Source organism: Macaca nemestrina, chromosome 7, assembly GCF_043159975.1.
Source record: "Macaca nemestrina isolate mMacNem1 chromosome 7, mMacNem.hap1, whole genome shotgun sequence".
NCBI lineage: Eukaryota > Metazoa > Chordata > Mammalia > Primates > Cercopithecidae > Macaca > Macaca nemestrina.
The window spans coordinates 125,209,282-125,226,322 of record NC_092131.1 but is presented as its reverse complement, the minus strand read 5'-3'; the positions used below and the strand labels follow the sequence as shown (position 1 = coordinate 125,226,322).

General features: G+C 46.0%; 1 protein-coding gene across 1 annotated transcript; it reads right to left on the bottom strand.

The window, feature by feature from the left end:
* Nucleotides 1–2,365: 2,365 nt before the first annotated feature.
* LOC105491034 (putative GED domain-containing protein DNM1P34) lies at nt 2,366–3,633 on the bottom strand. Its single transcript, XM_024795813.2, has 2 exons — nt 3,301–3,633; nt 2,366–2,566 (listed from the first exon to the last, which is right to left on the bottom strand). Exons 1-2 carry the CDS (start codon nt 3,541–3,543, stop codon nt 2,366–2,368), a joined length of 444 nt encoding a protein of 147 aa, XP_024651581.2. The 5' UTR covers nt 3,544–3,633.
* Between the last annotated feature and the right edge of the window lie 13,408 nt (nt 3,634–17,041).

Here is a 17,041-nt window from a genome sequence, read left to right as displayed (position 1 = left end):
ACAGAGTATTTATAGATATTTATAGAACAGGGCGGGGCATACCACAGAGTATTTATAGATATTTATAGAACAGGGCGGGGCATACCACAGAGTATTTATGGATATTTATAGAACAGGGCAGGGCGTACCACAGAGTATTTATAGATATTTATAGAACAGGGCAGGGCATACCACAGAGTATTTATGGATATTTATAGAACAGGGCAGGGCATACCACAGAGTATTTATGGATATTTATAGAACAGGGCAGGGCATACCACAGAGTATATGTAGATATTTATAGAACAGGGCAGGGCATACCACAGAGTATTTATAGATATTTATAGAACAGGGCAGGGTATACCACAGAGTATTTATGGATATTTATAGAACAGGGCAGGGCATACCACAGAGTATTTATGGATATTTATAGAACAGGGCAGGGCATACCACAGAGTATTTATGGATATTTATAGAACAGGGCAGGGCATACCACAGAGTATTTATGGATATTTATATATAGGGCAGGGCATACCACAGAGTGTTTATGGATATTTATAGAACAGGGCAGGGCATACCACAGAGTATTTATGGATATTTATAGAACAGGGCAGGGCGTACCACAGAGTATTTATAGATATTTATAGAACAGGGCGGGGCATACTACAGAGTATTTATGGATATTTATAGAACAGGGTGGGGCATACCACAGAGTATTTATGGGTATTTATAGAACAGGGCAGGGCATACCACAGAGGGGCACAAGTTTTCAGGAACGGTCACACCTGGATGTGTCAGCTCAGCACTACAACAGACTAAGTCACAGATGAAGGGGGCTGGTTTTGGGCTGGGGAGCCACTGTCAAGTCACAGGACACTCGCCCAGGCAGGCTTGGAAAGGGAGGCCTCCGAGAAGAGGAGGATCTGTTTAGAGGTCAAAGTGGGGCTGGGGCTCTCAGGTCCGGATGAACTTGCCTGACCCAATCAGCTGGCAGTTGGAGAGAAGCAGAGAGAAAACAGGAGAGTGAAAAGTGAGCAGAAAGATGGTGAGGCAAGCACAGAGCAGGGCTGTGCTGCGGCAGCTGTGGGAGGGCTGGGGAGGGGTGGGCGCAGGTGCAGGGGTGGCAAGGTTCCTGGAAAAGAGGGGCTGGAAGGGAAAGGGGAGGAAGATGGAGGGAGGAGCTGGAGCTTCACAGGTAGTGCCTAGGGGCTGCAGCGGCCCTCCCCAGCCCACACACACTGGCCTCTCCCATGGCACCCAAGCAGTGCACCCACAGTTCAGACCAATGCTCAGCCCCCTCAGGCTTCCCTCTTCTCTAGTCATCCTCTCTTCCAACCCACTGGCTCAGGGCCACCTCTTGCCTTGGAGAGGCCCACACAACAGCCGCCAGGTCTGATAGAGAAGGAACACTGCTTGACCCAGGATGGTGAACCTTTTAGGTTCACCTGGGATGGATGGCTGGAGTGAGCGCCAGAGGCCCCTCTGGGCGGTCAGAAAGCCCAGAACCCTCTGAAAGGACCCTGGGAGAGGCAGGAAGGGCATATGCCACTGGCCATAGACTTATAAGTCTAAGAAGGGAGCCTCAGCTGGTTGCAGGGTCTGCAGGTCACATAGGTGAGGCTGGGCCCTTCCTGTTGGGAAAAGCAGAAGAGGGAGATGGGCTCTTCTGCTTTTCCCAGCAGGAAGAGGGAGGTGGGTGAGCTCGCTAGGTGGAGCTCAGCTGAGCCAGCAGGGACTGTGGTCCCCTTGGCTGAATAGTACAGGTGACGCATAGAAGCAACAGGCCAAGGTGCGTAAGCCTGCTGGCCGGCGGTACTGCTTCAGCGGGGGCCAGGGACCCTGCCTTCAGTCACACGCTAGCAGCTATGATGGTACCTGGGAGGGAGGGAAGGGGGCTGTGTGTCCCTGCCTGGCCTGTGAGGTGTGTTGTGGGATGACTGTTTGTATGGGACTCTCAAGATTTTATCCTAGATCGCCATTGGATTTCTGACAGATAGAGGAGGTGGGACCCTGACTATCACCCCTGCTCTGCAGTGGATTTGGCTCTCGGCACTCCCAGGCTGGGAGCTGGATGCCCTGCCCCAGCAGCATGACTCAGACTGCACAACAGGTACAGTATGCCCAGGATGATGCTCCTAGGCCTCTGGCTGCCTCACAGTCCAGCCCCACACACAATGTCCTCTAAGCTTCCAGCTCCTACACCATAAACCATGAGCTCTCTGCCCTCTCTGACAGCTCCAGAGAGCAACCACGTATGCCAGCTTGGGCATGGAACCTGTTCCAAGAGCTCACAGGCTCAGCCATGGAGGCTGGGGGGCCTTGGGGTTGTGGGGGCCAGCCCTGGTACCTGTGTCCAGCTTGGACGCTCTACACCTGCAGCCAGGAGTCATCCATGAGCCCCCATGGGCGTGCTGACGGTGGTCATGTTGATATCGCCGATGATGCTGGGCACCTCCCTCAGCACGTGGTGCATGCACAGCATCTCGTTGCACTGCTGTGCCTGCTCTGCTGACCCGTCCATCAGCATGTTCTTGTCTCCACGTGAGTACAGGGTGGCCAGCAGCTCCAAGAAGATGAACTCCTTGGTCTGAGAGTGGGCAAACAGGGAAGGAGGTTGGGACCTGATGCCTGTGCCACCCTGGCCACCCCACCAGGCCCTGCTGTACTGTATGCTGGACTTGGAGCCCCGAGTATGGCTTTTCAGATGTGGCTTCTACACCACTTAGACTTGAAGACCTGCCTCCCCACCACATTTTCTCACTCAGATGAGGACAGAGGTCCAGAGGAAAAGTCACCTGCCCAAGGTCACAGATCTGGGAGGGGAGCCAGGAGCTATCATGCCACCAGGACACCTATCTACTCAGTTTTTAATTTTTGGAGATAGGATCTTGCTCTGTCACCAGGCTGGAATACAGTGGGCGAGATCACTGCTCACTACAGCCTCAACCTCCTGGGCTCAAAGTGATCCTCCAACGTTAGCCTGTTGAGTAGCTAGGACTACAGGCACATGCCACCACCAGGCCCAGCTATTTTTTAAATGTTTTTGTAGAGACCAGGTCTCACTATGTTGCCCAGGCTGGTCTCAAACTCCTGGGCTTAAGTGATCCTTCTGCCTTGGCCTTCCAAAGTACTGGGATTACAGGCATGGGCCACTGTGCCCAGTTCCACGTTATAGTTCTATGGGACAGCTCTGGTCTTGACTGTGCCCCTCTCCCTGGACCTGGTCCCACAGGGCTGGTTGGCATCTCTGTCAGGCCAACACGGCCACCTGCCTCCCCAGTGCCACAGGAGCCCCCTGCCCCCATGAGGCGGTGCATGCACGTTGTCGATCATGAGGTGTGTGGTGGTTTTGGGCATGAGACCAACCAGGAGGTCCCACACGGTCTTGTTGACAAAGGCCACAGAGGAGTCCACAAGGCTCTGGGTGGTCTCCATTTGCTGCTCCAGCTGTGGGTCCATGGAGTGTATGAAGCTGTCGGAGCCATTCTCCCCAGTCTTGCTGGTCTGCCATGGAGAACACAAGGGCATCAGGGTGGCCAGGCCGTGCAGCCAGGCTCCAGGCATCCCCAGGATCTCAGCCCCTCCAAGCGTACCTGGAACGTTGAGGCACAAGGAGAAGCAACCGGCCAGAACACACACCCAGCTCCCCACACACTAGAGGGTTTCACGTCTCTGCCTCTCAGGACCCCAGACACCACTGATCAAGCCTCATCTTAGTTCTGACTCTAGTACCCAGAATTTGCCTCCATTTTCCCAATCTGGAAATTGGAAAAGAATATCTCCAGGTCCCTTGCTTGAAGACCTGGCCAGAGTTGGTGCCAGGCTCCCCTTGTCCTGGGAGGTCCATACACCAACATTGCCACCACCACTGCCACCTGGGAGCACAACTAAAGTAGACACACACAGAAAAAGGGGAAGGGTTGAGTGAACCTGGGACACTGCACCCCAAATTTAATGTGTTGATGAATTCAATTTGCTAATATTTTGTGGAGGATTTTTGCATCAATATTCATCAGTGATATTGGCCTGTAGTTCTCTGTTTTGGATGTATCTTTGGTTTTGGTATCAGGGTAATGCTAGCCTTGTAGAATGAGTTTGGAATGGTTGGGTAAGGTCTCTAGTTTTGGAATAGTTTGGGTAAGGTTGGTATGAGTTCTTCTTTAAATGTTTGGTAGAATTCAGCAGTGAAGCATCAGGTCCCAGGCTTTTCTTTGCTGGGAGACTTTTTATTACTGCTTCGATCTCATTATTTCTTATTGGTCCGTTCAGGTTTTGGATTTCATCAGGGTTCAATCTTGGCAGGCTGGATGTGTCTACAAATTTATCCATTTTTAGTAGGGTTTCCTATTTCTTTGCACACAGTTGCTTATTATTATTATTATTATTTTTTGAGACAGAGTCTTGCTCTGTCACCCAGGCTAGAGTGCAGTGCCATGATCTCGGCTCACTGCAACCTCCACCTCCTGGGTTCAAGTGATTCTCCTGCCTCAGTCTCCCAAGTAGCTGGGATTATAGGTGTGTGCCACTACACTCAGCTAATTTTTTTGTATTTTTAGTAGAGACAGGTTTCACCATGTTGGTCAGGCTGGTCTCGAACTCCTGACCTTGTGATTCACCCGCCTCAGCCTCCCAGAGTGCTGGTACAGGTGTGAGCCACCATACCTGGCCTTGCATACAGTTGCTTATAATAGCCACTAGTGATCCTGTGAATTTTTGTGGTATCAGTTGTAATGTTTCCTTTTTCATCTTTGATTTTATTCACTTGAGTCTTCTTTTTTCTTAGTCTTAATTAGGCTTAAAGTTTGTCAAAGTTGTTTATCTTTTCCCAAAACCAACTTTTCATTTCATTGATGCTTTTTATTGTTTTCTTCATTTCAATTCCATTTATTTCTGCTCTGATCTTTACTATTTCTTTTCTTCTACTAATTTTGGGTTTGGTTTGCTCTTGCTTTTCTATTTCTTTAAGATGCATTGTTAGGTTGTTTATTCGATGCTTTTCTACTTTTTAAAAATAGGTGTTTATAGCCATAAAGTTCCCTCTTAGCACTGCTTTTGTCATATCCCGTACGTTCTGGTGTGTTGTGTTTCCATTATCATTTAAGAAATGTTTCAATTTCCTTCTTAATTTCTTCACTGACCCACTGGTCATTCCAGAGCATATTATTTCATCTCCATGTGTTTGTATAGTTTTCAACATTTCTCTTATTACTAACTTCTAGTTTTACTCCATTGTGATCAGAGAAGATGTTTGAAATTATTTCATTTTTTTCTAACATTTTAAGATGTGTCGTGTGGCCTAACATATGGTCTATCCTTGAGAAGGATCCATGTGCTGAGGAAAAAAATGTGTATTCTGTAGCCCAAGGGAGAAGACACCCGCCCCCACTCTGCTGCAACACACAGCGCTCCGCTCAGGGATGGGGCAGTGCTGTGCTGTTGTTACCCAAGGGGCTCTCTGTCGAGGCGGGAACAGAGTCTGTTCTGTAGTGTTTGCCATTTTCCATGGTTCAAATATTCCATGGCTGATTTCAAGCTGCCACCATCTTCTCAGCCTGGGCTTGTTTGTACCCACCGTGGGGAAGGCTTTCCAGGTATTTGAAAGGATGTGGGTGTTGTGATCTAAACTGTATCTTTCTTAGGGGACACTCCAAGCCCAGTTACGCTACGGTTCTGGCAGACTCATAGAGGAACTGCCTTGGTGGTCTTGGACAAGATCTGGAGGAATTTTCTGAGCTACCAGCCAGTAGAGACTCTTATTCTCTGCCTGTAATTTCTCTCCAAAAAACAGTCTCTGTCTCTGCCTCTCTGTCTCTGCCTCTCTCTCTCTCTCTCTCTCTCTGATGGGCCACTTGGAGCTGGGGGTGGGCTGACACAATATCCCTGTGGCCACCACCACTGGGACTGCACTGGGTCAGACCTAAAGCCAGCAAAGCACTGGGTCTCACTCAAAGCTCACTGTCAATACTACCTGGCTATCGCCTATGTTCACTCGAGGCTCTGGGGCTCTCCTCAGGCCCTGATGGGTCCAGAGATGCTGTCTGGGAGCCAAGGACTGGAGTCAAAAACCTTAGAAATTTACCTGGTGCTTTATTCTAAGGCGGCTGAGCTGACACTGAAACCATGAGACAAAGTCCTTCCCACTCTGCCTTTCCCTTTCCACAGGCAGAGGAGCCTCACCCTGTGGCCACCACCACAGGCCCACAGGGAGTGCTGCCAGGCTACTGTTGATGTTTACTTAGGGCCCAAGGGCTCTTAAGTCACTTGTGGTGAATGCTTCCAGGCCTGGGACTCACCCTTCAGGGCAGTGGGCTCCCCTGTGGCCCAGGGCAGGTCCAGAAATGCTGTCTAAGAGTGAAGGCCTAGAATCAGTGACCACAGGAGCCCATTTGGTGCTCTCTACCCCATTGTGGCCAGGCAGGCACCTAAGCTGCAAGACTTCTTCTTCTCAAGCAGAAGAAGTCTGTCACCACAGCCACCATAGCTGGGAATGTGCTGGGTCTCCCCTGAAGCCAGCATGTCTCAGAGCCTTACTCCAGGCCCATCGCATACTACCTGGGTATCACTGTTGGCTATTCAGGGCCCAAGGCTTTTGAGTCAGCAGGTGTTGAATCCTGCCAGGACTGGGTTCTTTCCTTTAGAGCAGCAGATTCCCTTCTAGCCCAGGGTGTATCTAGAAAGGTAATTCAGGAGCTAGGTCCTGGAATGGGGGCCTCTCAACTCTGACAGGTGCTCTGTCCTACTGTGGCTGAGCTGCTATCCAAAATGTAAGACAAAGTCCTCTTTACTCTTCCCCTTCCTCTCCTCAAGCAAAAGGAAGGAGTCACTTTAGTTGGTGCAAGCTGTGTTGCCTGGGGTTGCGGGAGGAGTGGTGCAACACTCCCTTGGCTGCCCTGGCTGGTGTCTCTCTAGGTCTTGTGCCCCCCTGAGTCCACTGGCTCTGAGCCCAGCATGGCATTGGAACTTGCCTAGGAGTTGAAGTCCTTATGGTCTAGACTGCCTTTCAAGTTTATTTAGGGCCCCAGAGCATAATAGCCTGCCATGCCAAGGCTTGTCAAAATGCAAGCCTCAAGCCTTCTAACTACTGAAATGGGTGAACCCCTCTGGGTAGGGCTGGTCTAAATGCTCCCTCCATGGGCAGGTGTCATGTGGGTTCCACCTGGTTTTGCTTTCTCCTGTGACAGAGCAGCACTGAGTTCAGTGCAAAGTCCCACAGTTGCTGCCTTCTCCCTCTCCCAGGTGCACAGATTCTCAGCACCACAGCGGCCACTGCTGGGTGAGGGGGAGGGGTGACATTGGTGTTTCAAGACTGGTTCTCCTACCCTTTTCAGTGCCTCTTTCAGCGACATGAAGTTAAACCCAGGTACTGTGAGTCCTCGCCTGATTTTTGGTTCTTATGAAGATGGTTTTCTGGTGGAGACGGTTGTTAAATTTTATTTTCCTGCAGGGGGACTGATTGGTAGAGACTACTATTCAGCCATCTTGCTCTGCCCCTCCCCACTTACTTCACTTTAATTACTTCCTAGGAGCCCTGTTTTTAAATACAACTACATAGGGGGTTAGGGCTCCAACATAAGAATTTTGGGGAAACACAATCCAGTCTATAGCATTTGGACTTGGGGAGAGGGAGGAAGAGAACATGCACAGGAAGTTCACAGTGTAAGCAACAGTATGGAGGTGGGAAAGTTCAGCTCATGGATAGGAAAAATTGATCCAATTAGGCAGGACCACAGGGAGATGTGGTGGGATGGTGAGAGGTGGGCCACATCAAAAGAACCTTGAATGCCAGGCTGAGGTGGGACACATTTCCTGTTGTGTAGAAGGTGCCATAGGGTGGTGAGAGGTGGGCCACATCAGAAAGAACCTTGAATGCCAAGCTGAGGTGGGAGGCATTTCCTGTTGTGTAGAAGGTGCCATGAGGTGGTGGGGAGGGTAACATGGTGAAAGGATATTTGGGAGGATGGATCTGGCATCAGTGATGGGTAGGGGTAAGGACTGAACAAAGCTGGAGGCGAGGAAATTGCACACATGGCCCAGAATTCAGGCTTAGGCTGTTCAAAGGTAGTTTCCACACTGAGTTCCCATGTGGATCCAAGCATGCAGGGGGTAGATGATTTGGAAAAGCAAAACCATTCTCTTCCCATCACCACACAGTTTCCCAGCTGAGCTCATCACCAGAGCCTTACAAATCAGACAGTTGACCTGCCCCAAACTCTGTCCCTAGAAGCTGTGACCCAGAGGGAGCTCTTTTCCAGCTGTAGCCCAGGGACACTGCAGCCTGAGCAGGACTGCACCTGTTCCCTCCCAGGAGCCTCATCTCTGTCTGGCCTGGCTTTGGCTCAAATGCCTTCAGCTTTAGCTTCAAAATCTGTTGGGTCAGATTCATGAGAGCTCTGGCCTTTGTTTTAGGAATTTTTAAATAGTTTTTTCAGCTTGGTGGTAGATGAGCTCTGCTTGCTTACCTCTAAGAATTGGCTGGAACTCACAGAAAGCTGTTATACTCATAGTTATCGCTTGATTACATGGAAAGGATAAAAATTAAAATCAGCCAGGGGAAGAAAGGCGTAGGGCTGAGTCCAAGAGGACACCAGTCATGGAGTGTCCATTATCCCTTCCCCATGCAGTCAGAGTGCATTACCCTCGTGGCTTTGTTATGTGCCAATACATATGGAGTATTCCCAGCCAATAAGGTTCCCTCAAGCCTCGGTGTTCAGAGTTTTTACTGGAACTTCATCACAGAGGCATGCTTGATTGTCCACATGGATGTTCTCAATTTCTAGTCTCCAGTCCTTCCAAGGATGACTTAAAACACAGACTCTAAATCACATAGTCGCTTTTCCTGCCCCGGCTAGTCCCCACCCTAAATCTTATTATTAGTCTATCCATCATGACCCAAGATCCCCAGGCAAAGATATTCCTATCAGGTATTACATGTTAGAAATCACCTCCCAGGAGTCTAGGACAAAGGCCAGACCTCTTTTTGGTCAAGGTTAATTTTTTTTTCTTTCTTTCTTTCTTCTTAACTATATGACATGCCATCATTCTGTTATTCAACATTTCTGTTTTATCTTCAAAATAACCCTAATTGGTGGGTAAGGATGTTTATTATTATAAATGAGATCTTGAAAGAAAAGACACTTGGGCAAAGTTGCACAGTCTATCTTTGACTCGTGGTGCAATACTCTTTCCACTCTCTGAGAACCCTGACTCCTGTGAAGAAGATGAAAGGAAGGTGTATATGTGTGTGTGCACATCTGTGTTGGTGTGTGTAAATATATATCTAAAAAGTATGTGTAGATATGTGTATGTCTCTGTATGTGTATTTGTGTATACATGTGGATGTCTGGGTGTCTATATGCACGTTTATGTGTGTGTGTGTGTACCCATGCTCAGGGGGAAGGTTAAAGAGAAAATTGGCCAGGCGTGGTGGTCACGCCTGTAATCCCAACATTTTGAAAGGCTAAGGTGAGTGGACTACCTGAAGTCAGGAGTTTGAGACCATTCTGGCCAACATGGTGAAACTCCATCTCTACTAAAAATGCAAAAAAATTATCCATATGTGGTGGTGTGCACCTGTAAACCCAACTACTCAGGATTGCTTGAACCAGGGAGGTGAAGGTTGCAGTGAGCCAAGATCACACCACTGCACTCCAGCCTGGGCGACAGAGTGAGATTCCATCTCAAAAACAAAAACAAAAAAGGAGAGAGAGAGAAAATCAGCAGTGTGCAGTGGTGCACACCTGTAATGCCAGCTACACAGGAGGCGGACGGGGGAGGATCACTTGAGCTCGGGAGTTTGAGAGAGAGAGAGAAAATTTCAATAACCTTCTTGCAGTTAGAAGGAAAAACCTGGGGCTGGGCACAAAGAGACATAAAGCACAGCATAAAGAGGCAGAGAAATGTCTAATGAAAAGTGACCAATAATTAATTAGTTCTTCTATAAAGAAATATAACACTTTAGCAGCAGGATAAAACTGGAAGATAATTTCCTCTAGAACCCTGATAATCTTTGTGAGAAAACTGTTGATCATATATGTTAATTGCCAAAACTTGCAGGACCCTGTGCAACAGAACTAGCAAATAAAACCACCTTTCTTAAACTCACTATGCTACAAGTGGCATTCAACTCTTTCTCAACCAAGATTTCACAAACCTATCTCCAGTTTCCAGATAGTGAGGGAAAGTGTGATGAGATTTTTTGATAAATTGTGCCTGTCTCTGAGCCCATTTCCTCCTATTGAAGAGAAGGAAACTGAGGTGAGCACATTACAGCCCTACTGACAAAAGTCACAAGATAAACAAATAATTATTACTTAAAACCAGGGAGTCCTATAATTTATTCACGAATGCCACACATTCTATATTAGAGCTTCCATTTCAATTTACTTGTATTCTTTGAAGCAAACTTATAAGATTCAAATTATTCAGAAAATGCTCCCAAGCTAATAGAAGAAAACACTTTAACCACAGGAAGTATCATGCTACATAATATGGTGTGGTGGTGAAGGGTGCAGGCTCTAAAACCAGAAAACACAGGTTCAAGTCCCGGCTCCACCACCTTGGGAAAGTTACATGGTCTCGCTATAACTCCATTTCCCCATCTAAAATGTGGGGATGACAATAATAGTGTCTATTTCACAGAGTTGTTTTGAGGTAAAATATGTAAAGCACTTTGAACAGCAGTTAGTCTATGTAAGTGTTTGCTATAGTGTATTTTAACATTTCAGATTATAAATATCTACCCTGTTATGCAGATAACAAGAGTCCCTAAGCTGATAACATGATGAAGAGCTTTTGGGTTTCTTAATTTCCATCAGTTTTGTGAGGGAAAAAATACTACATGAAGAAGAGCAACTAAACAGGCGTGAGAAGGAAGCTTGGCTTATGATTGGGGGGCTTGGATTTATTAGGTTTTTGTCTTCTAAAAATGTCCTAAGCTCCACTGATAAGAAGATGTTCAATATCAATCTAGCTAAAAATGACCAATAGACCCCACAAGACACTGAGTTAGAGACAAAAATAGAAGGGTAATAAATAAAATATGGAAAACTACACAACAAGAAAAATAAACAACTACCAGTACCCAAAACATGGCTAAATCTCACAGGATTATGTTGAATGGAAGAAGCCAGCTTAAGTTCCAAACACACACGTACTGTATGATTCCATTTATATGAAGTTCAAGAACAGGCGCAACTAACCCATAGTGACAGAGGTCAGTATCGTGGTTAACTTTGAGGGGACAGCAACTGAGAAGGGGCAAGAGGGAGCCCTCTGTGCTGATGGGAACATTCTGTATCTTGAGCTGAGTGGTGGTCACATGAGTGTGCACATACGTAAATAGTACAGAGTTGTAACTTAAGGTACATGCACCTTGTTGTATGTAAGATACTGTCTTAGTCCATTTGTACTGCTATAACAAAATATCTGAGACTGGGTAACGTGTAAAGAACAAAAATGTATTTCTCACAGTTCTGGTGGGTGGGAAGTCCAAGATCAAGGTGCCAGCAGGTTTGCAGTCTAGCGAGGGCTGCTCTCTGCTTCCAGATGGCACCTTGAATGTTGACTCCTCCAGAGGGGAAGAATGCTGTGTCCCAACATGATGGAAAGGACAGAAAAGCACAAGAAGAAAACCGAGCTAGGTAGCTCCCTCAAGCCCTTTCATAAGGTCACTAACCCCATTCATGAGGGGGCTCCTCCCTTACGACTTAGTCATCTCCTAAAGACTCCCACTCTTAATGCTATCACATTGGAGTTTAAGTTCCAATATGAATTTTGGAGAAGACACAATCATTCCAACTATAGCAAATATACTTTACTATAAAAGAAGAAAAAATTGTCCCTAAACATGATATTTTAAGAGTTTATATATTTGAAGCTCAATTTTCTGCTTGCTTACATGCATATTTGTGACGAGTGTCATTCTTAGCTGAGAAACGTTACAGTAAATTTAAAAAAGTCTCACACTATCTATTAATATTTTATTGAAATAAGATCAAATTTCTAACCTAGATTTTAGGTTAAGACAGAAAACCACAGTCTTTTGTTGCAATGTGAGAACGACAGAGAGAGAGAGATATTAACTAGCAGGATCCAACTGTAAAACTAAATTTAAGGGCACAGTTCTCTACTAATGACTCCCCAGACAAATCACTACTTGGATAGCAATGAATCAACTAAAAATGGAAGTGAGAACAGTTCGAGTCCTTTTTGCAATGGTTGGATGTTTATGAGACTGTTAAGTGAAGAGGGTTAGAAACAAGGGGATAAATGGCATGCTAATTTGGGGTTGAATGGAGTAATGAGATGATCTTGGAAATATAAGAATCCTGCTTAATGGGGCTTGTCTACTTGCAATTCGATAAACTAATATACGTAAATTCAAAGAGATAAAGGAAATGAGCACTCAGCACAAAATTACAGGAATACATTTAGCAAAGAGGAACTAAAGTTGAGATAAGGGTCACTGTTCCACGTCTGACATCTTTAATACTTGAGTCATGGGGATGGCAAGCCAGGAACAGAGTCTTCTGACTGGAAGCTAAAACCAGCCTTTGGGGTGGGTTCAGAGAGACTGTTCAGACTCAAGATGCGAAAGCAGATGTTGCCTGGTCGATAATATCCCGATTGCAAGGGCATTTTCAAAGACAACGGTGCTCGGGGAGAAAGAATGCTGTGTGTTTAAAAAGAAAAAAAGTAAAAGAAAGAAAGGAAACAAGGAAGAAAAAGTGACCGGAGGGTAAGGTGACCATATGTTCTGGTTTGCAAGGTACAGCTAAGGTTGTGTCTGCTGTCCAGGTGCAATTATTATAGTGCCCCTTTCACTCTCCGAAATGTCTGGATTTGGATGATAAAGCATATGATCACCCTATTAAAGAGAGGAAATCAGCCAGAAGACCTTTGTGTCGATTTTAAACGGTGTGGACTGATCCCCAACCGCGCCGGTGCCGCTGCCCAGCCGAGCGGTGTGCACCACCTCTGCCTCGACCTACCCCGCCCTGCCCGGGTCTCCAGGAAGGCTGGAGCGGAACCCTCGGCTCCTGCGCTGCTCTGGTGCCATCTGCAGGTTATGTGGGGAAACTGCTTCTCTCCACCCCACTACCCACAACTCCACATTCCCACCGCCACCTTGGACAGCCTTGGACTTGGTCAAAAGGCATTCAGAGCACTTAAAGCCCTGGCTACGGAGTGGGCCGGACCCTGCAGTGAAGCCTGCGTTACAGAATCAGACGGGCCCAGTTTAAACCAACAAAGTCAAGCTCCTCTTCTTCCTACCCAACTCCTGTCATGTCTCATTTTGTAGACGGGAAACTGAAGCCTAATTCAGATTTTTCATTGGTAGGATTGTGACGCATACAGCTGGAGCCTCCTAGGTGCCGTTCCCCACATCTCTGTCTTTCTGCTAACACTTTAAGGTAGTGGGGAAGCAAGAGAACTTAAGCTTACTAAGCTCTTACTGGGTACCGGCCAGAGTAGGCAATTTTCTCTCCAGCCTCGCAATTGATGAGAAATAGGTGATTATACAACTAGGATACAGGATCAGAGTGGGCTAGTGACGTGCTCACAGTCTCTCAGCTGAAACTGGAACCCAGGGGTCTTTGACTCTGAAGCTAGTGCTCTTTTAGGGTCTCCAGCTTCAACAATAGTTGCAAAATACAAAGAACACCATGAAAATCTAATATTGATCTATATAAGACTGTATTGCAAACAGAAACATGGAGTGTCTCCATGGGGGTGACAGCGAGGTGGGGCAATTATCTCAATTCTATGTAACCTGGGAACTCTCCAAGGAAAATGAATGAAGCATGACTGAGTGCAATTTGTCTGATAAAATCTGTCAGAACGTGGGACCTTATGCGTCCTAGGTAGTGAAGATGAGAAATCACGGTGCTGGACATTTGCTAAGGTGTTCTTTATAAAATTACTCATGGCTTCAGTGCCTCCACCTTCTTCATGACCCCAGGCAGTTTCCCCATGTCTTCATCCTACTGCCTGGCATCCTGTCCATCAAACTGTTTTTAGAGTTATGTGTTGATAAAATAAAAATCATGGGGGAGTCATTTACACCCTAGTGAGAGTCATCTAAGATTCCCTTATCTTCTCAGACCTTTTAGCTGAAGTTGGTTATGAGAGAGGCCGGGGAGGGGGAAAAGGGTCGGGGCGAGCACTCTTGGAGCTTGCACTGTTTCTTGCCGATGCCCTGGCACAGTGTGAATATGTCAATCTAAATGGAGAGCTCTATGCATGTTCTCCTCTATTCCCTTTGTCACCAATACCAACTGCCAAGGCTGAACCCCAAGAGGACTGGACTGAAGGACCTGGAGGTAATAGGAAACAGCTTGGCTTTGGATTTCAGGTCAAGTTCTGCTGATGACTTGTGTAAAATTAGACAAGTCAGTTCACCTCTCTGCACTTCAGTGACCTCATCTGTAAAAGGCTGGTCTGGACTAGATTAATGATTTTCTTTTTTTCTTTTTTTTTGAGACAGAATCTTGCTCTGTCACCCAGGCTGGAGTGGAGTGCAGTGGCACAATCTCGGCTCACTGCAACCTCTGCCTCCTGGGTTCAAGAGATTCTCCTGTCTCAGCCTCCCAAGTAGCTAGGACTACAGGCGCATGCCACCACACCTGGCTGATTTATGTATTTTTAGTAGAGACAGGGTTTTGCCATATTAGTCAGGCTGGTCTTGAACTCCTGACCTCAGGTGATCCACCCGAATCAGCCTCCCAAAGTGCTGGGATTACAGGCATGGGCCACCGCACCCAGCCTAATGATTTTCTTTAGGTTTTGCAATTGTTTTTTGTTTTAACATTATACTCAATTTTTCCTCCAACATTATTAAAGTACAATTGATAAATAAAAATTGTGGGCCGGGCGTGGTGGCTCAAGCCTGTAATCCCAGCACTTTGGGAGGCCGAGACAGGCGGATCACGAGGTCAGGAGATCGAGACCATCCTGGCTGACACGGTGAAACCCTGTCTCTACTAAAAAATACAAAAAAACTAGCCGGACGAGGTGGCGGGCGCCTGTAGTCCCAGCTACTCGGGAGGCTGAGGCAGGAGAATGGCCTGAATCCGGGAGGCAGAACTTGCAGTGAGCTGAGATCCGGCCACTGCACTCCAGCCTGAGCGACAGAGCAAGATTCCATCTCAAAAAAAAAAAAAAATTGTGTATAGTTACAGTATTCAATGTGGTGTTTTGATATATGCATACATTATAAAATTATTAAATCAAGTTAATTAACATTTCCATTACCTGATATACTTATTATTATTATTATTGTGGTAAGAACATTTAAGATCTATTTGCTTAGATCTTAGTGTTTACTAGAGGTGAGGAAAGATAAGCAGGAGAGAGTAGCCAAAGGTTGGCTAACAGGTTAACAGATACAAGAGTACATGGCTGGTCCAGGCACGGTGGCTCATGCCTGTAATCCCAGCATTTTGGGAGGCCAAGGCGGATCACTTGAGGTCAGGAGTTCGAGACCAGCCTGGCCAACATGGTGAAACCCTGTCTCTATGAAAAACACAAAAATTAGCTGGGGGTGGTGGCTCATGCCTGTAATCCCGGCTACTTGAGAGGCTGAGGCATGAAAACTGCTTGAACCCAGGAGGCAGAGGTTGCAGTGAGCCAAGATTGTGCCACTGCACTCCACCCTGAGAGATAGAGTGAGACTGTGTCTGAAATTTAAAAAAAAAAAAAAAAAAATACATGGCTGAGATCAGTGGCTCAGGCCTATCATCCCAGCACTTTGGGAGGCTGAGGTGGGAGGATCACTTGAACCCAGGAGTTTGAGACCAGCCTGGGGAACATAGGGAGATCCCATCTCTGCAAAAAATTCAAAAATTCGCCATGCATTTTTAGCTACTTGGGAGGCAGAGGTGGGAGGATCACTTGGGCTAGAGAGGTCAAGGCTGCAGTGAGCTGTGATTGCACCACTGCAGTCCAGCCTAGGGGACAGAGTGAGACCCTGTCTGGAAAAAAAACAGAAAAAAGAATACAGCTAGATAGGAGGAATAGTTCTAGTGTTCTTTAGCACTATAGGGTGACTATAATTTATGACAATTTATTACATATTTTCAAATAGCCAGAAGAGTGGATTTTGAATGCTCCCAGAACAAAGAAATGATAAATTTTTGAGGTGGTAGAGATGCTAATTACCCTGATTGATCATTATACATTGTATACATGTATAAAAATATTATACTGTACCCCATAAATATGTACAAGTATTATGTATCAATTAAAAATAATAAAAGCAAAAAATCTACTCTCTCAGCAATTTTTAAGTATACATTATTCTTAACTGTAGTCATCATGCTGTACAACAGATCTCCAGAATTTGTAAGATTTTATTTATTTCTGATCAAAATACTACATACACAGAGTTAAGAACACAATGGTATCTGGAGCAAGAAATCCCCAGTAAAACAAAAAAAGAAGAAAAAAAAAAAGAACAAAATCATAATAAAAGGCTTATATCAAAAAGCATTTCCTCTGCCCTTTCCTTTCTTGCCATTGAGTCCTAATTCCCAGAGGCCATCACTTTAAACTCATTTTGCTATTTCCTCTGGTATTTATAATCATATTTCTAAATAATGCTTATGTTGCTATTTCTTGATTTGTTTTCTTCAGTATCTGTCTACCTCCTGGCATAGCACAGTATAGGGCTTACCTCCCTTATGAGGTCTTAACCATTTCCTTGCTTCCAATCTACCAGTTTGATTGGATCATAGTCTTATGAAATCAAAATCATTTATATTCTTGTAGCTATCTAAATATTGTTCCCTAACCCAACTCTGGCACTGAAATTGTCTCATTTATTTCCTTTTTTTCTCTCAGAGTTAATAATTGCTTCGCATTTTTTTCCTTCACTTGTTTATATGTTTTTGTACCTATTACCTACCTTTTTTTTTTTTTTTTTTTTTTTTTTTTGAGATGGAGTCTCACTCTGTCACCCAGGCTGGAATGCAGTGGCACAATATCAGCTCACTGCAACCTCCATGTCCTGGGTTCAAGCGATTCTCCTGCCTCAGTCTCCTGAGTAGCTGGGACTACAGGTGCC